Source organism: Mastigoproctus giganteus, chromosome 8 (assembly GCF_048544385.1).
Source record: "Mastigoproctus giganteus isolate SK-2022 chromosome 8, ASM4854438v1, whole genome shotgun sequence".
Classification (NCBI taxonomy): domain Eukaryota; kingdom Metazoa; phylum Arthropoda; class Arachnida; order Uropygi; family Thelyphonidae; genus Mastigoproctus; species Mastigoproctus giganteus.
This window is the reverse complement of record NC_143582.1, coordinates 129,018,752-129,045,727: the sequence shown is the minus strand read 5'-3', so window position 1 is coordinate 129,045,727 and position 26,976 is coordinate 129,018,752. Positions and strand designations below refer to the sequence as shown.

Genomic DNA, 26,976 nt, shown 5'->3' with positions numbered 1-26,976 from the left:
GGGAATAGCCATGAGATAAAGGCTCCATTGGAGAAGAGATAATCGCCAAGTTGTGATCTGAAGTGCCTAAAGGACCTCTCACTTTGACTGTTAAGGGTTGTTTGTGAGAAAAATATCAAGCGTGTTGGGTGTATGGTTAGGATTGTCCGGTATTCTTGTAGGTAAATGAACAATCTGTCCAAGGTCATTAGTAATGACCTTGCACAGATTTAGTAATGACCTTGCTCAGCATCTCGACCAGCTGGGTCTGTGTGACTAGAAAACGGAACTTAGCTGGAGTTGTGAACGTTAAAAACACCAAGGAAAATTTCCTCACTGTTAGGAAAGTTGGACTGGAGAAAGTCAAGTTGCAAAGAGAGGAAGTCAATGAGCTCCAAGTGATTAGTGGAGTTGGGAGAACGGTAGAGACAACAGATGAATTTGACACAATGAGGTAGAGAGATTTTAAGCCAGAGAAGATTGAAAAGAGGAGATTTCAAATTACCAAGTCTCTGACAGGGAATATCGGAACAGACATATGCACAAGTACCACCTTTGAGGCGAAAGGAATCATACAGCGAATAATTTGGGCAAGTGAGATGAGCAGTAGTTGAATCAACCGATAACTGAGATTCTGTCAGAAAAAGTATATGGGGTTTGGCAGACTGCAAGTGGAAATGGACATCATTGAGATTAGAACCGAGACCACGTATATTTGTGATATGAACTAGGAAGGGTTTGGTTCTTTTTGCAGATATGCTTATTCTATTAGTTTGACAATTCATGATGTATTCAATAGTAAGAAAAAGTTTGTGGGACATGCTGTATGAAGTAATGAAATTTTTGGATATGGCGTACACATGGTAAGAATATACCCAGATTCTTGACATAACATGGCCTCGACAATGCCCCCCCCCCCACATACACACTACTCGGACTCCCTCCAGTCACTATCTCGCAGAGTAGAGGTAGCAAGATTATACACTAACTGATCCGTAAGCCACCTAGAGAGTTACCAATAGGTTTGGTCCGGTGTACTAACTAGCGGCCAGCCTGCAAACACCGTTTTAGAGCTGTACCCTCAAAATGTAAGGAATATTGGATCTCGCCACGATGTTCATCATAACCTCAAAAGTCACAATCATACTGCATGATGGAAGAGATGGGGAAGGGTTGACCGGAACTTAGCTCTGCAGAGCTAAGTTCCACTTCAAGCCTCCAATAAGCAAAGTTGTGGTATTGCACCAGTTGATGAGAGTCATCTACCCCCTAGGGCGCCTCCGTAGCCAGGTGGGAAGGAGCAGCAGTGCGTAGCATATGCTTCTTGATGAGACCGGAGTTCGAGCCCGTTACCACCAAATACGGAGGATGTAGAAAGGTTAGGGAATGACCACCGCATATCCGGGAGCAATATGGCTTTAGTTGCTAATGCTCCTAAAAAAAAAAACCAAATAACAAATAATTACCACCTAGTACTGCCTGGTAACACAGAGTGGCTGTAATCCTCCATGTGGTGTGGGCACCACACTTCAACCCCTGCTTACGTTGGTTCACACCTGGGTGGTGTAACCTCCATGCACAAGAACATCCACCATGTACTTGTGCATGGAGGTTATACCCAGGATTACTAACAGTCCCACCATCGTGAAGGTGCAAGCAGAAAATTTGGCTGTCACAGACCGTCTGGACTTTGCTGAAATTGGGTCCACTTGACTTGAGTGTCATCCGAATATCAGTTCCATTAGCATTTTAGACTCCTAGATAGCAAGTACAGTTTTTCTGGCATATCTGAGAGAATGTCTGTGACAACCTCAAGGACATAATTTTCTGCAAATATAGTGGTATTGTCAGCATATCATATGCTATTTATCAACTAACCATTTATTTTAATTCTCTCTTTCCTTACCCACAATGCATTTTGGAAAATAACTTCAGAATAGATGTTAAATAGCATGGGTGAGAAATTGCAATGCTGCCTTACCCCTCTTTTTATATTCTTCTTCTTTCTTCTTCTTCTTCTTTGGTCCTTAGCTGGCAGAGGCGGTTGGCCATGCAACCAGTATGCTGCTGTAGGTGCCGCAGGGTTTCGGACTTGCTCTGTGATGTTCTTCCATACCTTACGATCCATGGCTTCAGTCCTGGCCTGATTAAGGTCGAGACGTCGGCTCTTCAAGTCATCTTCCACTTGCTTGGCCCACGTTTTCCTAGGCGCGGTCCGTTGGATGCTCCATTGGGTGGGTCATTGTCTCCAAAGGAGTGTGGATGGTATTCTGTTCGTGCCCATTCTACATACGTGGCCAAACCATCTGAGCCTTTGCTTCTGGATTTGGTCGGCAATGGTTGGTTGCTGTTGACAGCTGGCGCGGATGGTATCATTAGTGATGCGGTCGCGAAGAGAGATGCCCAAGATCTGCCGCAGGCATCGCATTCGGAATACCTCAAGTTTGTTCAAATCTAACTTGAGAAAAATCCATGTTTCCGATCCGTAAAGAAGAATGGGCAGGATCAAAGTCCGGAAGAGTCGGATTTTAGTCTTTGTGGAAATGTTGGTCCTCTTCCACAGACACCATTTGAGCGAGGCGAACGCAGTGGCCGCCTGTCCAATTCTGCTGTGGATTTCCATGGTGGATGCAACTTTCTTCTCCTGGACCAGCGACCCAAGGTATTTAAAGTCCTGCACTTGCTCGATCTGGATGCCTTCGAGATAGATGGTGGCTTGCGTCCCATCTGTTGTCAGGGCCTTTGTCTTACCAGCATTGATCTTCAAACCGTATGGCCGGGCAATGTCATAGAGGATGTCCGTGGCTTCAGTGTCGTTACCGGCAAGGATAGCACTATCATCAGCAAACATCAGGTCAGTCACATAGTGATCCTTGTCATATTGTATGCCCTGTCTGTTTCTGAATGCTTGCCTCATAATGGCGTCGACCACGATGTTGAAAAGCAACGGGGAGGCTACATCCCCTTGGCGGACTCCAGTTTGGATGGTAAATTCCTCAGATAAATCGTTTTGGATGCGCACCTGGCTGGTTAAACCGTTGTATGCAGTTTGGAGGAGTGTGATGACTTTTCGAGGTACATGTTCAACCTCTAGTAGTTTCCATAAGGCAGGCCGGTGGACACAGTCGAAAGCAGACTTAAAGTCAATGAAAACAATGACGGTTCGCTGTCCACACCGGATCCTCACCTCCATCAGCTGACGAATGGAAAAGATTTGATCACAGCATCCTCGCCCAGGTCTAAATCCTGCCTGTTCTTCTCGACTGGTTTGCTCGCGATGTTTTTGCAGTCTTGACTGGATGATCTTCATAAAGACCTTTCCGATGATGGAAGGGAGGCTGATGCCACGGTAGTTCTTGCAGTCCCGGTTATCACCTTTCTTGTGGATCGGTACGATAATGGCTTTCCTCCATGTTAACGGAATTTGTTCAGTGCACCAGATGGTTTTGAGGAGTGAGTGTAGTCGGCGAAGCAGTACATCTCCCCCAGCTTTGATCGCTTCTGTGGTGATTTGGTCCACTCCTGGTGCCCTGCCATTCTTCAGGGATTGTATGGCTGCTTTCACTTCTTCTACTGTAGGCTCAACATCGACCATGGAGACCTCAGGGGGGTCGATCGAGAGTGTTGTTGCTGGCGGTCCCTGAGGTGGGTTGTGATTATACAAAGCTTTGAAGAATTCACTCCACCGTTGCAGGCATTCGGATGGTGATCGCACGAAGGTCCTATCAGCATTCTTGATGTTGTCACTAGTCAATTTGGTCTTTCCACTCAGACATCTGAGGGTGCGGTAGAGAGTGCGGTACTCGTTTTTGGATGCCGCCACTTCAAGATCGTCTGCCACTTGGTTCCAGTATGCTTCTCTTTCTGCTGTCATTCTTTGTCGGACTTCTCGGTTTAGCTGCCGGTACCGTTCAAAGTCGACCAACTTTGCCTGTTTCCGTTTGTCCACGAGGTCGAGGCACTCGTCTGATATCCATGGTTGCGTTCGACGTCGGGCAGGTGGACATAGGGGCTTGGCACATTCCAGGATGGCATCAGAGATCTGCTTTTCTTCTTCATTTATATCCTCGGGCACGGCCAGCATCTCGAAGCGGTTGGATAGGGCGATCTGATATGCCTGTTTGTTGGCAGCATTCATTAGCTCCCTCCAGTCCAGCTTGGCTGACCGAGATGATCTTTTTGCATGCCGTAATTTGAGCTGCACCTTAGCCTGGATGAGGTAGAGATCAGATCCGCAATCAGGTCCCCTCATGGCACGAATGTCCATGAGTGATGAGCGAAATCTGGCATTGATCAAAATGTAGTCCAGGATTGCTGAGTCCTTGCCAGATGGATTTCGCCATGTAAGTTGATGTTTTTGAGGGTGCTGGAAATGGCTGTTTCCAATGATCAGGTTGTTAGATGCGGCAAAGGACAACAAACGTAAGCCGTTGTCATTGATCTTCCCATGGCCAAACTTGCCCATTGTTGTTTCCCAACCAGATCTGTCCACACCAATATGGGCGTGGACAGATCCAGTCTCAGAAAACTTCATATCTACCTGCACACTTACCCCCAGGCCCTTTTTATTCTCTACCACTGTCAGTGTAGTACCATAGAGTTGATACGTTACTCTGAGATTGCTGCTTCCCATATGTAGTACTTTACATTTGTCAATGTTAAACTTCATTTGCCGGCCCCGGGTGCCAAGCGTTATAGTGATCAAGCAATTTCCTGAGTGATTATTAGAGCGTTTTCTCAAAGATATAGTTCTGTTTCAGTTATAAAAGTTTTCTTACTTTCCTATTATTAGGCAACTTAGTCTTGCAAATTGTAAGCTAGTTTAAGAAAGGAAAAACACCTTTCTTCTTTTTTTCTTTAAATTAACGTACTAACTTTTATACCGCTTGGTCACTCTAGCGGCACTGCTCCTGCCCCCCCCCACCATCTCCGTTCTGCTTGCTCGGAGACTTCAATGCACACCATTCGCTGTGGGGATCCCCAACAATTGACAAGAGAGGTAAGCTAATAGAATCCTTTCTTGATGCTTATCAACTCACCATATTAAATACTGGCGAGCCAACCTACATTCATTTTTCGACTGGATCCATGAGTTCAATAGATCTCTCGATCTGTTCTCCCTCCTTATATACTATTATGGAGTGGTCTGTTCTTGACAATCCAATGAACAGTGATCACCTGCCAATTCTCTGCAAACTCCCCTTCCCCACGTCACTCCATTTGGATATTCCGTAGGGCACACTGGAGTGAATATGCCTCTCATGTTCAATTAGATGATAAAATTATACAATCTCAGACCATAGAAAATGTCACAGAACACATTACTACTCTAATATTACTAGCTGCCACCATTGCAATACCAAGATCTTTACCGGGGAAACGGAAACACAGTAACTACTGGTGGAACCAAGATTGTACGCATGCGAAACGGGAAAAAAACAGATCTTGGAATTTATTTCGTAAATTCCCCACAACTAGTAACCTAATTAACTTCAAAAGACTGAGAGCCAAGTTCCGCAAAATAAGAAGAAATGCAAAGAAAGAAGCCTGGATCAACTTCTCCTCAAGTATAAATAAGGACACAGATAGTAGAATCATTTGGAGGAAAATTCAATCGCTCAATGGCAAATATGTCCAGTCCCCAACTACAATACTAAATGGGGAAGGGAAGGAGTTGTCATCACCAGCAGAAATAGCAAATGCCTTAGCGGAATCATTTGCCAGCATATCAGCAATATCCACCTTTAACCCAACCTTTCAAAGAATTAAAGAATCTGCAGAAAAGCGCAAGATTAATTTTTCCCCGGCAGTTTCACATCCATACAACCATCCATTCACATTAGCAGAATTAGTAGGGGCACTCAATAAAACATCCAATAGTGCTGCAGGTCCAGATGGGGTCTATTATATAATGTTAAAGCACCTTGACAACAGAGCAAAAACAACATTGTTAAAATATTACAACTGTATTTTCTTAGAAAATACCTACCCACTCTCCTGGCGTCACTCAATTGTTCTAGCCTTCCCAAAGCCAGGAAAGGATCGTACCTTTCCGCATAACTACAGGCCAATTTCACTGACTAGTTGTCTAGGAAAAGTCCTTGAAAAAATGGTTCACAGGCGGCTAACGTGGTTCCTGGAAGCAAACAACTTACTAAACAGCAGCCAGTATGGATTTCGAAAGAACCGGTCCACGCTAGATGTGATGATAAAAGCTGAGGCAAACATCCGAAATGCCTTTATAAGGAGAGAACATTTAGTCATGATTAATCTTGATATTGAGAAAGCCTTCGATACCACCTGGCGATATGGTGTACTAAAAGATCTCCATTCTTTCGGCTTGAGAGGTCTTACCTCAATTCATACAAAATTTTCTATGCAACAGAACGTTTCAGGTAAGGTATATGAACAATTTATCCAAATCATTTGAACAAGAGGAGGGTGTACCGCAGGGTTCTATTCTAAGTCCAACATTATTTGCAGTAAGAATTACAAACATGACACGGGAAGTACCAAATACAGTAGAATCGTACATGTTTGCCGATGACCTCATTATCTCCTGTCAATCCCAAACTATGAACATCATTGAAAGACAACTTCAAATTTCCATAGCTAAAATAGAATCATGGGCACTGCGGAATGGTTATTCTTTAGCCGAAAAAAAAATCCACTGCAATTCACTTTTGTAAAAAACGAAAACTCCACCCGGATCCAGAAATATTTTTAAAAAACAGCCTGATACCTGTCACTAACAATTTTCGTCTGTTGGGGCTACATTTAGATAATAAACTTAATTTTGCTTCCCATATATCTTACCTTCGAACCACGTGTCTTAAAAAACTGAACATTCTAAGAGCCGTTTCCGCCATGTCCTGGGGTGCTGACAGAAGCTCTCTTCTTCATATCTATAGAGCTTTAATAAGATCACGCTTAGATTATGGATCACCTGTCTATGACTCCGCTAGGAACAGTTCCCTATTACGTCTGAACACCATACAGCATAGTGCCCTTAGGATAGCTGTGGGAGCCATTAGAACATCTCCGATCCACAGCCTGTATATTGAGGCAAATGAACCTCCACTGCACCTAAGGAGAAAATCCTTATTATGTAACTATGCACTAAAGATTAAGAGTATTCCATCACATCCTAGCTGGCAGCACTTATTCGACCCTAAATACACCATGCTATATCAAAATAAACCTAATGAGAATTGCCCAGCAGGGCTTCGACTGCAAGAGCTCATGATCAGTTGGAACATTAATTTTCAGAATGTCTTCCAAGACCTTGGTACTCCCGAACCTCCCTGGAATGAATTCGTACCTCTCTGTGACAATTTCTTTTTAAGATGGGGGAAGACATCCCTGACTAATACAAATTTTCAACAGCTCCATAAATCGCATTCCTTGGAAAACTCAGCAAAAGAACATATCTATACTGATGGCTCCAAAACGGATACAGCCGTAGGTGCTGCAGCAGTCTCTTCCAACTTCACAGTAGCTGTTTCTCTTCCCACTGAATGCAGTATTTATACTGCAGAATTATTCACAATAAAACTGGCTCTAGATAATATAAACAAGTACCATATCAAGGAATCCTTGATATATTCAGACTCCCTAAGCGCAATCACTGTCATTCAATCTACTTTTTGTCCCTCTCACCCCATTCTTAAAGAGATCCGATCTAAGTTATTTCACTATCAAACAGTCAATCAGAAGGTTACCTTCTGCTGGATCCCTGGTCATGTTGGCATCTCAGGCAATGAACATGCGGATGCTGCTGCAAAGCATCCCAACTCTGGATCTTCTAGACAAATAAAAGTTCCCTACACCGACCACAAATCTGTCATTAAAACAACATGCAGGAAACAATGGTCTCTCCTTTGGAAAACTCAAACCAATAATAAACTACTGCAGATAAAAAAAGAGCCACAACTGTGGACATCTAGTTCCAGGAGAAGCAGGCGACAAGAAGTGATTCTAGCAAGGCTCCGCATCGGCCATTCGCACCCAACTCACCTGTTTTTGCTTATGGGAGAGAATCCTCCTCAGTGTTTCTTTTGTCAGTCGCAGCTAACAATAAAACACATCCTCATAGAATGTCCCCAACTTTCAACAGTCAGAAAATCAAGCTTTAGCTCCCTGTCCAACTTAAAGGAACCCTTAACCTTATTTCATATTCTTGGCAATAAAGCAAATTTCGAGGAACTGTTTAATTATTTGAAGCACATAAATCTGTATGATAGACTGTGATCAAAATGACAAACAAATCATGAACAGGCACAGTATGGCCCAAGAGGCCCTTGTGCCAAAAAACCCCAATACAACAACAACAACTTAATTTGCCACCTCTCAGCCCATCTGCTCAACTTTTCTAGATCCTGTTGCAGCATCGTACTGTCATTAGTGTCTTTAACAACCCTGGCAACCTTCGTATCGTCTGCAAACTTGGACATTAAACCTGATATAACATCATCAATATTATTTATAAATACAGAAAACAATGGACCCAACACTGAACCCTGAGGGCCTCCACTAATAACATTAGCCCATGATTTTTTTTTTGATTTGGTAGTTGTTGGTGCATCGGCTTCTATGGCCATATTGCACCTCCCAAGGTTTTTGCAGTACTTTGATCCAAGCCCGAGGCGGGAATCGAACCCGCGACCTTTGGGTTGCCGGGCAGGTACTTGACCCACTCAGCTAGCCCGGTCGGCTTAGTCCATGAAGAGCAGTGTCCATATTGATCTTGTCAGTTTTACCCTCTTCGACACTCACAGTGGCTGTTTGATTCCAGTAGATTTCTTTGATGAGTCTGATGTTCCATCCATTAAGGTCTAGCTTTTTAAGTGCTTCTATAAGTTTTACATGTTGTACCCGATCGAAAGGCTTTTCAAAGTCTATGAAGCAAATGAACACTGTCTCCTGGCGTTCTCTACATTTTTGTAACAAATGTTCGTACTTAGGAGAGCTTTTTTATACATACTTTTATAAAGTAATATATACTTCAATACATTTAATCTCAAAGAAATAAGATATGAATAATATAAATAAATAAAAAGTACTTCATGAAAACAGGTGCCTCCCCAAAAAAAAGTGTGCCCCACACTGGGAACCTCTACATTAATCCATTTATTTACCACCATATGTCCCCATTTCAAAGGTCCAAGCTGAAATGAACTTGTTCTACAGCTTCCTATCCCTTATCATTTGTTGGGGAGACCATGAATGCCCATCACCCTTTATGGAGTTATGCAGATATTTTATTCTTTATTCATATACTGTTTTCTCTTTCCCTTTAGTCAATACCAATCAAATTTTGCAATCATAAATAAATCCTACAACAAAACCAACTGTTTTCCTTTTAACTTGGAAGAATAAGAAATTATATTTAATTTTGCCTCTCTACGGCTGGTCTTTAGTTCCCCTAATTCTGAACACAGGTCAAGTTAAGTACGTGAATTATGTTTTGACTTTCCATATAACTAGAAGAAAAAATCTTGTTTTAGAAAACAACATAAAAACAGTATTTCTTCTTCTTAAGCAGTTTGTACAGATTTGGAAAGCATGGATAATTACAATGATTGCTAAAAGCTGAAGTTCTTAAAAAGATAACTTAATAGTAAAAACTTATCTATGAAAGAGTTGGTGTATACTTGTTTAATTCTAAGGATAAACAGTACTATCAACATGGTAAAAGGTAATATGTACATTGCTCTTTTATCAATATTGTTATTCCATAGAACCCCCATTGAAAAACATAAATGTTGATAACCACCTGTTTTTAATGCTGTCTTTATAACATCTTTAAATGCATAAATCTTGGTCGCATTGAGAAATTACACAACAATAGTTCATCCCCCGCTTCTCTATGCGGCAGAGACCGGTCTCATCTCCTCTGCGTCCTTCTGGGAAAGCTGAATGGTGGATCTGCAAGCAACCCTGCCCTCTTCAAACACTCATTCACCTGTTCTACCAGTTCCTTCCTTCCTCAGCAGATGTCATCACTCGTCCAGGATCTAGATGTTGACTTCAACAAGTTTACTCAGGATTGACAATATAGAAAAAGAATAATCCATAGTGGTGGCCAATGCTACCACAATTATAACCTTAGTCCCGATAAATGTATTCTCTTACTCAATTCAATTCAATGTCTATAATTAAGCAATTCTGTGTATATTCTTATGCTATGTATTTTGTAAATAATGGTCTGTACACTCAATGTTTAGTATACTAAATTCATTTCTTTATTTTTTTTAATACTTTATTTAACTTATTTATTATTTTATTATTGTATTTTTTTTTTGGTTTATTCAGGCAACTTTGTCTTTATTTTACATTGTTAACCCCTGGCCATTGCACTGTGGTGGGCAGTTGCAACCACACCATTATGTAAATCATCATCTCTGTGATGCAATAAAGATTTCTCTTTCTTTCTCGCTCAAATTCTAGAAACATCTCTTTAATACTCCAAAAGATAGACCTTTTTATTGAATGGCTTTATAGTCAGAAATGAAACATTTTTTTCCTTTAAATTGAGGTTGCATTTATTCTTCTCTTATAACCTGAATTTCTTGGTGACACTGCTAAACAATTAGTACACTACAGATCAGCTAAGGATAGTTACTGAGCAACAGAATGCACAAACTTTATGGAACAAGAACAGGATGATACAATTACAAACTGCACAAAGCTTGCAGCAACAACTCTTAGACTCCCTTTGCATTAGGCAATGCATTAATTTCCAGCAAGAATTCAGTTATTGCACAGCCTGTGACAAGTGCAGCAGCCAATCCCAGTTTCAGCTCTAGTGACAAACCATCTGCTTTTATAAAAAGCAAAGGAAGGCAGAAGGGGAAGCTACTCCTAGTTTGTTTTAGCTGTAATTTACCTGGGCATATATCAACCTGTTATCCCAATATGGAATAGACATGCAGACAGCATGGTTTACGCATATTCTTCAAATTAGTTCACCTGGTAATAATGTGTAGCTAGCACTGCCTTCTCAACTGGTTGAGCAAAGTGAGAGCAGTGCCAAAATAAATTCTATTTCAGCTAAGGAACTTTCTCTTCTGAGAAAATTTGAAAAACCACCTCCCAGATTTAGTGTCTTCCCTGATCTTATCACACATGTAACTTACAGTGATCTTTTTTAATATAAGAGTCCAGTTGTTCTGTCCATGGGCACTTTTTAACCATGGTTAAACAACCAAGGAAGACAGATTTTTATGTGAGATTGACTTGATCATTGCTAACAATACTTTTGGAACACTACTGGATTCATGAGCTTAAATATCTCTAACTGTGATTTCAATAAAAACTTGTGTACATGTGTGATAAAACTCTTTCCTCCTAGTGTGAATCTGTCTGGAGTGGTGAAGAAAAAAAATTATTTTTAGTAACCAAGAAACAGCCAACGTTGTCCAAATGAAAAAGCATTAGTCTGATTAATGACTTCATTCTGGCTTATGACCAATAAGGATAGGCAGTGGGATCAAAGCTAAGTTTTAATAATATTTTCCTAGTTTAAAATGCTTGTTATTGACTTATACCAACAACTGAACAATTTTATGAGCACTAACAATTTAGAAACTGATTTCTTGCAGGTGGAAACCGTAACCAAAATAAGATATTAATAATGCAGTGTCTAAACTTGTTTGTTAAATGTGTTTTACAATACAAACAAATTAATTTACGAAGTAGTTGATTCGTTTAAAAAAAACAAAATGGTTTTCGACCAAGTGGAATGTGGTAGGTGAAGCAAGCCTTTAATTTAATTAAGGATTGTATGATTTGCCTAAAAGGAGCTGATAATTCAAGTAAATTGTTATGTACTGCTTGTCAAATAAGGTAAACAACAGGAAAATATGTGTTATTTAAATGAAAAATATGCACTTAACAGTGTTACATACTAGAAGGTAACAGAGAAAACTAGAACCTGATCATAGTGGTAAAGGGGAACCCAAGATTCTCAGAAAAGAAGGGCTTAATGAAGGAAATTAAATTGATGAAGTTGAATTTTTTTTAAGGAACATTTAGCCTTTAAGTTAATTTCAATTAAAAGTTAACAAAACATTTAACAACTATATTTAACAAGTTTAAGCAATAATACATTGTGAATTCAACTAAGGTTTCACTTCACAGTTTCTGTTGAAAAGTTTGTTTTTTTTTTTGTAATTGATAAAAAGTCATTTTGCACAAAGATAAATAGCACAGAATTTAAAGTAAGACAGCTTACACAGTCTACAACAGCCCTAGAGTAAGTCTAATTTGAAGGCTTCTTAGAGGAACAACTGTTATTCCATTAAATATTAAGTCCCATACCCACAGAAAGCTAAGTACAGGAAGTATATTAGCCATTGATTGGCCTTATGTCCTCCATCAGTGTACCACAATATTGACAGGGTTGCATTAGAATATCCTCATGGCAGTGATCACTTTCCAACCATTGCTTATTAGGAACCACATCAAATGGATCAAGACTGGAATGGAAAGACTGGGCAGAAATAGTGGTATAAAAAATGTAGTCTATATATGAAAATGCAATTACATAACAAATATCATAATAACCCCCCCCCCTCAAAATAAAGATTTAGTTACTGTGCTGAAAAATGAAAAAAGATGCCAACTTTTCAATAACAGTCGGACAAAAAAGTAAAAGAAAACAGTTTTGGAATAAAACTGTTTGATATACACACTTCATATTTCATTCAGTGCACATACTTGTTTTTTAACAGGCAGGCAGGAATCCAATTGCACACATTCATTGAAATGTTCAGGTTTTTCAATGTGTTTCACTCAACAGATTTTAATTTAAAAAAAAATTGTTTAAACTGAACAACAAAGAACCAAATCAGTATTTTTCATTACTTTGTAACTGTCCCATGCTGTCTTTTTTCTTCTCTGTTAGATTGGCCAGCTTTGTACTGTATTCACCCTTGGTGAATACAGTACAAAGTATACTTGTGCTATTTTTTCTTAATAGTATATATGCATCTGTGGTTTCTGCGACTATTGCTTTAAAGATATTCCATAATGCTAACGTATTCAATTACTCTCCTCAATGTGCTAGTTGATAAATGGCGTCTTGAACTGCCATAATCCCTTTTCCTGAAATTAATAATCCCCCCCCCAAAGTATTTTGCTTAAAATGCGGGTAAAAATTATAATCACCTAGTTCATTTAAACTTTTATTCACTTCTCAATTACTCCAATAATTAGATGAGAAGCATGATATCCCCCTCTCTTCCCAAATACACTGTACATTCCATAGTGAAACTCATCATCCCTTATTATATCAGTGTTAATTGCAGTTTGAATTCATTTTATTGACAAACTGCTGACATTACTGTAGACATGGTTAAGACTAAGTGTTCTTATATAGTTTACTACCCCAGCATGAGATTCTCATTCATATAATATCACTACCCTTGGGTCATCTTGCTAGTGTCAGCTGGGTGCAGGCATTACTTTGATCCATATCAACAGATAATAAAATTATTTTGATCCATATCAACAGAAGTCTATATTACCACTGTTTTTCCACCTCCTAACCAGCAGTTTCTCTGAACCAAATTAATCCCATCTCTACAAAATAGATTCCTTCCACCTATAAGTGCAGGTCACATTGATAAAAAAAAAAAATTGTCCCATTTATTTATTTATTTATTTTATGAAAACCCCAAACACGAAAGGTATCAAAACCTATAGTACTTAGTACCATGCATGGGTTGAAGGAAAAGTATGGGGGGGAGATGCCGGAAACTTTGCTCTAGAGACTAAACATAGGTTTCACCACTTCAAGCCTCCAATAAGCAAAGTGGTGGTATAATCCCTCCCATCATGTCCCTGGCAAAATTGCAGACTCCTACACATTCTGACCTCTGAAATTAATTGATTGTTTTATTTTTTGGTCATTAATAAAAGGGAAAAGTAAATTACTGATTACCTTGTTACCAATTAATTACTAATTGGTTAATTAGCATTAGCATTAGTAGAGGCATTTGATGCAAGAAAGCAAGCTTATGCAGCATCAGCCAAAAAAAAAAAAAAAAAAACCACTTCCACTTCACCCCTCTGTTTGTTCAAAATACCTGTCCAGCTGAGCCTTAAACTTATTTAGGCTATCAACTTCCACGACAAGGGATGGAAGTCTGTTCCACCAACCAACCACTCGCTGGCTAAAGGCAAATTTCCGCACATCTATCCTACATCTGTCTTTCCTCAATTTGAATTTATGCCCTCTCAGGTGATTATTCTGAGCGAGAGGAAGAATCCCATCAGCATTGAGCATGCTCAAACCATTCAATGCTTTATACACCTATCAGATCACCTCGCTGGTGACTAGTCTCCAGACACTGTAATTTGCAAAACTTAAGCCTTTCTTCGTAAGAGCACCCCTTTGTTCCATTCACTAATCTTGTTGCCCTTCTCTGTACTCGTTCCAGCAGCTCTACATCCTTCTTGAAATTAGGCCTCCAGACCTATATACAGTACTCTAGGTGTGGCCTGACCATTGCCTTATACAAGGGAATAATCACCTCCTTATCCCTGCTAGAAAAGTTCCTATATATCATTGACAATACACCATGAGCTACTCTTGCAGCCCATCTGCACTGCTCAGAGCAGTGCAGACGGGCTGCAACAGTGTAGTACCACAGAGTTGATACGTTGCTCTGGGGTTGCTGTTTCCCATGTGTAGTACTTTACATTTGTCAATGTTAAACTTCATTTGCCACCTCTCAGCCCATCTGCTCAACCTTTCCAGATCCTGTTGCAGCAGCAACAGGATCTGGAACAACCCTGCCTACCTTTGTATCGTCTGCAAACTTCGACATTAAGCTTGATATACCATCATCAATATCATTTATGAATACAGAAAACAATAATGGACCCAACACTGAGCCCTGAGGGACTCCACTAATAACATTAGTCCACAATGAGCAGTGTCCATTGATTACCACTCTGTCTTCTCTCACTCAACCATCCCTTTATCCATAGCAGCAATTTGCCTCCAATGCCACACTTCTCCAATTTGTGCAGCAGTCTTCCTGTGCAACAGTATCAAAAGCCTTTCTAAGATCCAAGTATATAATATCAAAGTTATTCCCTGCATCCAGTTCCTTTGTGACTGCTCATAGTATCTAATCAAATTGGTCAGGCAAGACTTCCCCTTAACAAAACCATGCTGTGTCCGAGCTATAACTGAAGTCTTGTCTAAATGATCCTGCAGTGCTTCTTTAACCAGTGCCTCCATTAATTTTCCTGGAACAGAAGTTAAACTCACAGGTCTATAATTTCTTGTGTCAGCCTTTGATCCTCCTTTGTGAATTGGGGTCACATTTGCACATCTCCAGTCTGCGGGTACCTCCCCTGAGTCCAAGGAAGCTCTCATAATTATGGCTAAGGGGTTGCTTACTTCCTCTGCTGCCTCCTTTAATATAACTGGATAGATCCCATCCACCCCGGGTGCCTTTCTTATGTTTATCTTCAACAGTTTCTCCTCCACTTTACTCTCAGTTATTAGAAGATTCTCTAGCTTACTGCCAGAGTTGAATACACCTCTGGCTTTCCCCTCGCTGAATAACTCCTGATGTGTGAATGTCGATGCAAAATATTCATTTAGTTTGTTAGCTACCTGAGCAGGATCATCAACAGTTGACCATCGATATCAAGTGGACCAATCTGATTCATCCCTTTCCTTCTAGAGTTTACATAAGTAAAGAACTCTTTGCTGTTTTTCTTTGCATCCCATATATATAAAATATAATATATAAATAATATATAAAAGTAATTGTTTTTATTTTACTGCACAAAGCTCACAACCTAATATTCACTCATTTTGTAATATTCTGTAATCACAACGTGTGGAATACAACATTACCCTCAGCTACTCTCGATTCACACTCTGTGATGCAAAAATTAAACAAATTACAACTGTGCCTACGACATAATGATGCACTACAATATCAGTAAAATTGTAATGCACTTAAATAATGCACATTATTTATTTCTTCCTGAATTTTAATAACAGTAAAAATATAATGTATTTCACATTTCTGTTGTGATTAATATAATAAGCAATTAGTAAATAATTCATGAGTTATATATTTAATAAACTGATAAAAAATAAAAAGCTTCTCAAAGAGGAACTTTCACAAACTAAACGTTTCATTTCGGCACATCCACCATACTGCTCATTCATTCCTCCAATAAGTGCATGACAACAAACATAATATTCAGTGCTTTGGCTGCAATATACAATATATATGGATAGCCATTGTGATATGTATGGGAAGAAAATGGAGGGAGAAACAATTTCTTGGTTTCTATTTGTTCGATTTTAATGAAGTTTTGGATAGCTCAACAAATATTTCTGAAAGACCCAAATATAAAATTTTGTGAAAATCCCATTGAAAGTCAGGCTATTGCATGCAGATAGATGGACGTGGTGGAGACAATAGGTGCTTAAGTGTACATATGCAACTACAACTAAATTGACATGACGCATTATGGCCTAAGCTGGCAATGTGCCATTAAACTCCAACCAACCTAAAAATGACACTTTTTTTTTTTTTATTATTATTATTCAATCATTCATTATTATCTTCTATTTCCAAGACATCGTGGATAGTGCTTTTCTCGCTCACAGCAGTGAGGGAGAAAAGTGGTGGATGTACATGGCCATCGATGTCTATCTCACATTGTTTCAGCCAAATGGAGAGCGACAGTGGCACAAATCACTTCAACGTCGACTTCGAGAGAGGTGCCAGAAACATCTCCACCTAGACCATCAGGCGATCATTAGCAGCAATAGGTTATGTGAGCGATGACTTACCAGAGTCCCATTGCTAATGCCACAACACAGGACTTTACGCCTCAACTCAGCGAAAGAACATCGGCACTGGACCTTGGGTGATTGGAATCTGGTCTCCTTGTCCAATGAGTTCCAGTTACGGGACCTCTGTTATGTTACGTGTCCATCCTTGCCGACCATCTGCATCCCTTCGCGGTCATCTTGCACCCCCAGGGCAAAGGACTCTTCCAGCAGGACAATGTGCCTCTCCACTGAGCTGTGGTGACTAAAGCATGATTCGAAGAGCATTCCGCAGATTTTACCACCATGGAATGGCCACCCTGTTCACTGTACGTGAACTTTGTGGAGCATTTTTGGGATGCTGTGGAAAGGTCCTCCCGCCCAGAAATGCAATGGAATTATGATCAGCAGTGCAGCAAGCATGGATGGAAATACCTGTGGAACGCTTTCGTGACCTAGTGGACTCAATGCCTCACTGTGTGACGGCCCTTATCTGGGCGAAAGGTGGGCCTGCCTATTACTAGGTAGGTATCCCATAATTTCTGTCCACTTGGTGTACATGTAATCATGAAATGCATTAAAGTGTATTTTAAAGTTATTTGCATTGTTCTAGGTTTTCTTACTCCTTCCTCCACCTCTCCATTCTGCTCAGTTACATGATATTCACTGGCTTCTTATTTCATTATTGTTTACAAGTAATCTGAACAGACACAATTTCACAAAGTGGAAAAGAGAAGAGAAAGTTGCATTCTGGCAACAACTTTTCTCTTTTTTTTAACACTTTAGTCTTCAAGGGGAACTTGTCAATTCATTGCTTTTTGTGGATTGTTGTTATTATTATTCGTTGTTATTATTATTCAGTGCTGTTCCAATTGTTGTTTTCTGCATTTATTAATGAATGCATATCCGGCTTAATGTCTAATCTTGCAGATAATACAAAAGTTGGCAGTAGTTAATGGCAGTAATCAAGGTATGCTACAGGAACAAGGTCTAGAAAATTTAGACAAATGAATTAAGAAATAGCAATTGCAATTTAACATTGAGAAAGTAATGTACTGCATATGGGTGACAATAACCCCAGATTAACATAATGTAACCAACCCAAGCATAGTACCAATTGTGTGGTGGAAACTCAGGTTAGTGGAAAGCAAAATGAAAAATACCTGGTGGGGGGGCTGATTGTGCAGTCAGATATGTAGTTCTCTGAGCAATGCAGACAGTCGGAACAGCTCACAGGGTTTTGTGATTGATATACAGGAATTTTGCTAGCATTGATAAGGAGGTGATTATCCTATTGTACAAGCAATGGCTAGACTATCATGGGTACTGCATACTGGTCTGGAGGCCTTTAAGAAAGGATGTAGATCTGCTGGAACAGGTGCAGTGAAGGGCAATGAGACTGGTGAAGGGAAAAAGGATGGTCTTGCCCAGAAAGGCTTCAGTTCTGCAAATTGTAGTGATTGAGGTGTTTAAGGCTTTGGATAGACTGAGCAAGCTCTGTGCTAATGGCTTTCTTCCTCTTGTTCAGACTGCATGAGGAGGCATAAATTCAAATTGAGGATGGATGATTGTAGGATAGATGTGCAGTAGTTTCTTTGCCTGTTTTCATCTGTTGTAAAAGTACTGTAAGTTTGAATACACTCAAAGAAGAACTAGGCAAACCAGTTAATGGGGAGATGCTGTATAGCTTGTTTTCATGCATCATTTGTTACTATTAATACTACAACAAAACTTTGTTACTATTAATACTACAACAGCTTTAGGCACTTCAGAACTAGCACTTAAGTTTATAATGTTGCATCAAATGTCTCACATGATATCTAACTTCCAATTTTTACTTTCATGCCAAAACATACAATAACAGCAGAAGGAACAAATTATTCTTACATTTTCTGTGTCAGTTCTGTAACAATATCTGTACAAAGGTATTGTTACATTCACCAGAAGCATAACCAAATGTTAGTTATGGCTTTAGCAATAATTATTTCTATTCCTTTTTTGTTTTTTATTTATTTTTTTAACTTCTAACTCTGTTTGTAAAGTGAGTGGTATAATTGATACAATGCATTTATACAAGTATCTTTCAGTTTCAGCCTTTCCTTAATTTTTACGTTCTCTTTTTAATCCTTAAATTCATACATATCTTTTCCTCTCTTTTTTTTTTTAATCTTTGTTCTAATGTAAATATATTATAATTTCAGTGTAGTGAATTCTACACATAAATAATGATGCAGTGTTTTCTCCTTTCATTTTAATTACCTACTAACTATTAGAGGTTAATTGTTTAATATTCCACTCTATTTTTTCTATTTGGATTGTAATAAATGCTAATCATTAAATATTTCTTGATGAGTCAGTGAATAGATAAATAACCGCAGGATCCCCTCTCCCTCTACAATAGCAAACAGTAGACCTGCTAGCATAACAAAAAACTGAATGAGTGAATGAAGTGAAGAATGTGTTTAAAAACAGAAATATCAAGGAATGGGATAAATTTCTTAAATCATACTTAATGAAATAAAGTATCCAGTTTAACAACTTGTGAAACTTTACAATCTTTTTTAAAAAAAATTTATGGCTGACATGCAGGTTTGTTCCCATTTGTGATGCAAGCAGTAGTAGTAGGTTACATTTAAGTATAAAAAAAAAATGGTAATAATATAAGATAGTTTAAAAACTTCTAGATTATTTATTAGTTTATTATTAGAACACCACTGGCTACTGATTGCAGTTTCAGCGAAAACCTTCAGAATAATATATTTGAAAATATTTTTGTCATTTTACTTTGGTTGTTCAGCATCTAATATTTTGCATTCCCGATTCATGTTCTTTTATTAGTGTCCTTGCCTTCTTCCATATATCATTGTGAATTTCTTTTGCTTTTAAAGGTCATGAGGAAAAAAAAAAAGTGAAATCAACTGTTGGAGATATAACAGATCTGGACAGTTTGCTAAAGGTGTTTGCTGGTGCCCATTGTGTAATACATACTGCTGCAGTTATTGATACAAGTCTTTTTGCCAATGAGGAAGAAATGAAATCTGTTAATGTTCAAGGTAATGCTAGTAACATTATTTAACTTTCAATCAGTTTGATGTTGATTTCAGGCATTATTCTATGGCACCAACGCCTCTCTATAATATCATGACATTAATCAGTAATACTGCCATTTAGTTTTATTCTATTGTTCCATCCATGTATTGTATCAAGTAGTGCACACTACTTTTTTAGAGTTTACAGCTTGATGCATATCATTATGTTCTTGAAAATACAAACACTTAAGTCCAAATGTTTTTATCAGTTGTAGTTCCATGCTGGATGATAAACTAATTTGGTAATAGTGCACCAGTTCATTTGATAGCAGTGTATTGTTTATATTATATTTTTGCACCATAAGATTAATGAAATACACATTAATATACTTTTTAACTCTGAGATTCTAAATTTTTTTATTTGTTATTTTTGCATTAAAAGACATTTAAATTTAAGTAATAAAACAATGACCTTAATGAATTATATGTTCAAATTTAAATAGAATGTTTATCCTTATTTTGCTGTGCTAAAGTTTTAATTTTTGCATTAAAAGCCATTATTTAAATTTAAGTAATTAAATAATGACCTTAGTGAATTATGTTCTTTGCTATTCAAATTTAAATAGAATGTTTATCCTTATATTTTGCCAACTTCACTTAAAGCAGGCTACCTACACTGCCATATCTGACCATACATTAAAAAATCCCTTAAGATGTTTCAAGTGTAAAAAATTTGGTCACTTTTTGACAACATACAGAGGTGAAACTAATTGTGGATCAAAAAATTATTCAAAAACAGTACGTACTGCATAGGCTCCCGAATGTCCAAATTGCAAGAGCAGTCATCTAGCATATTCAAAATCATGAGATCTGTGGAAAATGGAGAAAAAAAATACAAAAGTATAACGTTGAGAATAAAGTAACATATCAATAATCAAAGAAGCAAATAAAGTCAACTGTCTCAAATGCACCTATGCCTCAGCTACCCAAAGGTGCCAAACTGTTTCAACCCAAACAGAGTTAACAATCCCAACTAACACTTCCATTGCAGAATGGACATGATCTGTACTATTGACACATCAATCTACATCTAAACCTAGTTTAGTTGATGGAATAATAATATCCCTATCATAGTTCCACCTAAAATTACACCCTGATAAAATTACAAATAAATCACAAGGCAACAAGCCACTAAATTGCCACAATCTAATTTAAACAGCATGGACACTGAAGATATAAATGCACAAGATGAAACAGTTTTGATCTTCATGCAGAAGGTGACGTGACATGGAGACAGAATTTTCACTAGTCAAACTAATGATATATAAGAGAGTACAGATTCCTGACATCCCTTTTTTCCTAAAATATAAAATGAACTATGATTGTCAAAAGCAAACTGTCCACAAGAAACACAGACAGACAGACTCACTTTCCCCTCTTCAAACTCAAATACTGCAGCACATTGTACAATGGAATTGCAGAGGTTTACTGATGAAATCTAAGATTTAATCTTCCGATATAGTCCTGTAGCCTTTTGCTTGTGAGAGGCTATGTAACAGTGGAACAAATAACTAATTATCATTTACCTTCAATCTCAGAATATCTGTATGTCAAAAGAATTAGAAGACCTTGTAAAGCAAATACCACCACCCTTTTGTCTCCTGTGACTTAAATTCATGTCATCCACTATGGGGATATGCCCACATGTACAATAGAGGGAACTTAATAGAGAAGCTTCTTGACCAACTGAACCTAACATTACTAAACACTGGTCAAAGTACTTATACTCACCTTTGCACTGGATCTATCTCAGCTATTGACTTAATTATCTGTTCCCCCATATTGTATTCTAGTATAGATTGGACAGTTTTAAATAATTTCCTAATAGAGAGACTTTCTCCAAAGCATCTGCCACTTCAACACATGACTGACAACTCATTTCTTCAAATCAAAGCTTTAGCAGAAAGACAGAAGATAAATTACCATACTACCCCAATGTCTTGCATATAATACTGAACAACAAATTTTGGGTTATATCTTGTTATGGGCATGAAAGTAAGTTTACTTTATAGATTTTGGAATGCTAAACATGAGAATAGTGCTTAAAATGGCAGATTGGCTCTTGTTTTAAAAAAAAAAAGTAGTTTCTTATATTTATACAAGGTATTTTTTATTTATATGGCAGTAAGATGTAGCTACAAACATACCTGTATCAAACACAGGACCTTTCACTTGTGTTCAGCTTCGGAAGCTTCCCTTTTCACCATCCAGCAATGGCTAACATGTCAGCACTCCACTCCACCCCATTTGCTTTTGTATCTTTGTTCCATCGCTGTGATGTTTTGATGGAAGTGCTCACTGTTTTTTGTCGCTGATGGCACCACAATTTGGCGGGAAGAAATCCAGGTGTGAGTGCAAGAAATGCATCTTCGATGACATGTTACGCCCCAGTTTTTCATAAGAAGTAATGAGAACTTCCACAAATTTCCTGTAGTTGCTGGCTTTAACATTTCCTAGAAAACCAGTCAAAATATTTCGAAAGGCTTTCCATGCTGATTTATTTCCCTTGCAAGTATGTGAATGCAGGACCACCCACTTCCAAAGCCTTCACAAAATTTTTGATGGGCCCCAGTTTGATGTGGAGTGGTGGAAGCAAGACTTTATTTAGATCTACCAGAGGTTCAAATGTTAAGTTCTTCATTCTAGGTGTTAATGATTTTCGTTGAGGCCAACTCCTCTTCTCATAGTGCATATCCTTGCCATAACTATCCCACTCGCAGAGAAGGCAACAATACTTAGTGTAACCCTTTTGTAGTCCTAATAAAATGGCAATTACCTTTAAATCACTACATATCTGTCACTCATACTTCTGATAGTGTACACCTAAGAGGATATTCTCCACATTTGCATATGTTTCTTTTTTATAGACAACATATGCAAGAGGCATTTCCATTGTGTAATAACACAGCCTTAAGGCTAACCTTAGAAGCATCTATAAATAGTCACCATTAGACCATCAACATCTTTACAAACAGTGAGTTCACCTTCTGTTTAATAGAATTTATCATAGTCTTTATTTCAAGTTCAAAATGTTGTCACTTTTACAGAATGATCTAGAAGTTTGTTTGTTTGGTTGGTTTTTAGGAGCATTAGCAACTAAGGCCATATTGCTCCGGGATATGCGGTGGTCATTCCTTGACCTCTCCGCATCCTCCGTATTTGGTGGTGACGGGCTCGAACCCCGGTCTAATCAAGAAGATGTGCTGCGCACTGCTGCTCCTTCCCACCTGGCTACGGAGGTGCCATGATCTAGAAGATTTAACTGTTATAGCCTTAAGGCCAAAAGTTCTGCCTTATTCTTTGGCAGTTCAAGCCTGATGAGGTCATTAAGCTCACTTTCTGTGATCTTATGTGGTTCAGAAGGATAAAGGTTTGGACAAAATGGTGGATCCCTTATGTAGAAGGCTGCTATACTTCTTTGTATATATCAAGTTGATGTTCATCAGAGTGTACAGAAAAATGGCCAGGTGGTTTGGGATTAAGCCGTACTTCACCGTTAGGCACGGGACAAATTACAGATGGTACATTTGAGTGCATCACTATCCGCTTTTTTTTTTCATTGTCATCCCTTTTCTAATAGGAGGTATCATACAGGCGTAACAGTCTGTGACATGATTTTTTGACTCTCTCCATATCATGGGCACTGCAAAAGGCATAAAACTCTTTTGATTCACCCACACGTTAAATTTTTATGAACGAGTAGTGCAGCAGATGTGTGAAGCCCTAGGCGCCTCCGTAGCCAGGTGGGCAGGAGCAGCAGTGAGTAGCACACGCTTCTTGATTAGATCGGGGTTCGAGCCTGTGACCACCAAATACGGAGGATGCGGAAAGGTCAGGGAATGACCACCGCATATTCCCAGAGCAATATGGCCTTAGTTGCTAATGCTCCTAAAAAAAAAACCAACCAACTCCCAACCAACTATGAAGCCCAGTTCTTGCCCTGGTCAACTACTTTACAGCCAAAGTACAAAAAGTAGGCCTTTTTTACAGCTGAAGTTAAGGGATGCTTTCTTGAAGCTAATGTGACTTCTCCACATATGTAACAGAAGTCATCTGGAATATTTACACAATTATGGGTATATTAGTCTTACACAGCACAAATACTGTGCAAAATGTAGGAATCTCACAGAGAACAACTGTTAACTGAACAAATCACCCAGTACCTAGCAGTATTCAAGGATTACTGCAACAAAGCTGACGACACATTTGAGGTGACAACAACTTATCACATGATGAAGAATGTGGTGGCTGAAACTGCAGTGCTGCCATGCATTTTGTTGAGATCTGTAGTTGATAATGTAGAGCAGGGGTGGCCAACTTAATTTGTGATGCGATCTACATTTTTCCTTCAAAATGTGCCACAATCTACCATCTCAAAAATTTCATTGCACAAGGTTAAAAAGGTTAATTCAACACATATCAAAAAATGTTGTTTATAAATTTTAAAATTCAATACAATTCAGAATTCTTATTTTAAATTCATACGTATTTAAATTTTTAATTTATGCGAAGTTTGTGTGTTCATGTCATATGCCAAGCTTTCAAAATCGGGGATATTCCGTGATAAGGCCAACCGTAAAGAATCTTCTGTATGCAAGTCCATAAGAGCACAGCGATTCTTTGTTTGTTTCAAATACGAAAAGGCCGATTCACATAAATTTTTTTAAATTTAAAATTTAAACAGGAACTTTTAAATTAATGTGGTTCCACAACCAAAACAGGAATTTAAAAGTTCACTGCATTTTTTTACATTTGGGTACTTTTCTCGGCAAACATTTCCAAAACTCCTTTTCTGATGATCTGGCTTTTAGGAAGTTTCACAATGAAATAATTTCATTTTCAAGTAATATTTTCTCCATGTGAAAAATCGCAGCGATTTTTTTTCTGCAATTTGTTTCGTATCTAAGTCGACATTAAATGGATAAGAAATATATTGAACAATATCTTCAATTGTTTTAAAATCATTGAATCTGGTTTCAAAATCATCCACAACATTCTCAGTTTCAGAAACATATTTCTCACTATTAAATTCAAAAACAGGATATTTTTGCAAATGATCTTGCATATTTGCAAAATGGTCGAATTTTTTTCCTTTGAGATCCTTAGCCATTGCCAAAAATTTATATTTATATGCAGAAATACTACTAATCATGTCCCCCACATTTTTATTTTTTCCTGGTAAAATTTGCCAAAAAAGCCAGATCACACAACCACTCCATCTCTTGTAGCTGCTGCTGATCATCTCCCCTTTGGTCAACAGATTTTTTAATTTCATTTAGCAAATTTCGAAATCTCTGTAGAAACTTAGTCTGACTCAGCCACCTCACATCTGTGTGTAATATCAGATCTGGTTCTTTTTCATCGAGTTGCATTTTGAAAAGTCTCCTTTGAAGAGATTGTCCTCTGATGGAATTCATGATTTTGAAAGCGATGTCCATAACACTTTTAGTATTTAATTTTTTGCTCGCTAACATTTGTTGGTGGACGATACAGTGGTGATTCAAAAAATCTGGGAATTTATCCTTTTGGCACAATGCGATGAATCCATTAAGATGTCCCGTCATTGCTTTAGCTCCATCTGTTGTTACTGATACTAGCTTAAATAGTGGTAATTTAATTTTTTCAATAAAATGTTTGAATGAGTTAAAGATATCAAGACCTCTAGTTCTTTCTTTTAACAAAACCATGCCCAGCAGTTCTTCTCTAGTAGCAGAATCATTGAAAACCATAAGAATAAAAACGAGCAATTGAGCTGTATCACTGACGTCTGTAGATTCATCCAGTTGTAAAGAAAAGGACACACAATTAGCAATATCAGTACGCAACGCAATTGTTCGCTCACATTTTTGCTCATTTTTTTCGATGCGTTGCATCACAGTATTTCGAGATAACTGCAGATCTTGAAGGGCACTTTTAATTTCATTTTTGTTCTTAAAATTTTCAAAAAGAGAATCTGTTATTTCTAAAAATGCATCTTTGTTGAATTGACCATCAGAAAATGATTTGCATTTTTTTGCAAGAAGATGACTCACTTTAAATGATGCTACAGTTACTGCTTTAGATTGTAAATTAGGTGTCATGAAGAAATTTTGTTGCACGAATAATCTGGATTTAAGTTCTTCTAATTTATTTTTTCTAAGGTCACTATTTGGTGGAAAATCCGATTGGTATTTACCATGGAGTGCGTTGAAGTGCCTTTCTAAATTTCCTTTTTTGGGTATAGCCACGGAAGCATTGCAAATCAAACAGCAACATTTTTCTTTCACCATTACAAAAAAGTATTCTAGTTCCCACTCTTGATGAAAATTATATGTTTTACTCTTATTCGTAGTATTCATTTTAAATCAAAAGGTTTTAAATTAACATATAAGTACTGTCCGGTTATTAAATCAGCAAAAGCAATGCTTACCAATTGAAACATTTTAAGTTGCGCGAACCAGAAAAATATTCTGTCTGAACAGCTAATGTAGGATAACTGATGAAGAGGATTCCCGAATGAGGAAGTTGTTTCCAAAATAACGAAACAGCAATAAACCACCGTTTATTGCTCTGTTTGGTTATATCCTTATAAGAATCAGTTTTGAATGCCTTTGTGATATTTCTCTAAAGCTATTTCTGGAGGTCACAACCATAAAACAATAAAAAACAATTTGCACTTTCCGGTTTATTGGGCTTTTCTGTTAGTGCAATCTAATTATAAACGGGTATTGCATTTGCAATAATTCCGACAGCTGGAATTCTGTGGGATTTTACATTATTATGGTGAAATGTGTTTCATCTTCAATCATGCAAAAAAAAAAAACAAAAATAAATTTTCAAAATCAGCTCTTCATTCCTATTTTTGAAGCTTCGTAATAAAAAAATTTTAAAAATAACGCACAGGTAGCGAAACCCGCTGCACAATATAAAATTTTGGTAGTATACCTGACTGCGCAAATTGAGGGATGACTGTATATTTAAAATTCGTCGTGATCGACCAAAATTAAAGCCACGATCGACTCGTTGGCCACCCTTGATGTAGAGTAACTCGCTAATATGAGACTCCAAAACAAGAGCTGAGCCAATTGACAAATTTTAATGTGAATTTTGTGTTCA

At 38.1% G+C, this 26,976-nt stretch overlaps 1 protein-coding gene across 3 annotated transcripts in view; it reads left to right on the top strand.

Moving 5' to 3' along the window:
- The window catches only part of LOC150081817 (3 beta-hydroxysteroid dehydrogenase type 7-like), a 138,829-nt gene that overhangs the window by 60,039 nt on the left and 51,814 nt on the right, over positions 1-26,976 (top strand). For all 3 annotated transcript variants that reach the window (XM_090378907.1, XM_090378909.1, XM_090378910.1), the window contains exon 3: positions 19,681-19,845. In XM_090378907.1, the coding sequence (XP_090235033.1) occupies positions 19,681-19,845 (165 nt within the window). The remainder of the gene's footprint in view (positions 1-19,680; positions 19,846-26,976) is intronic.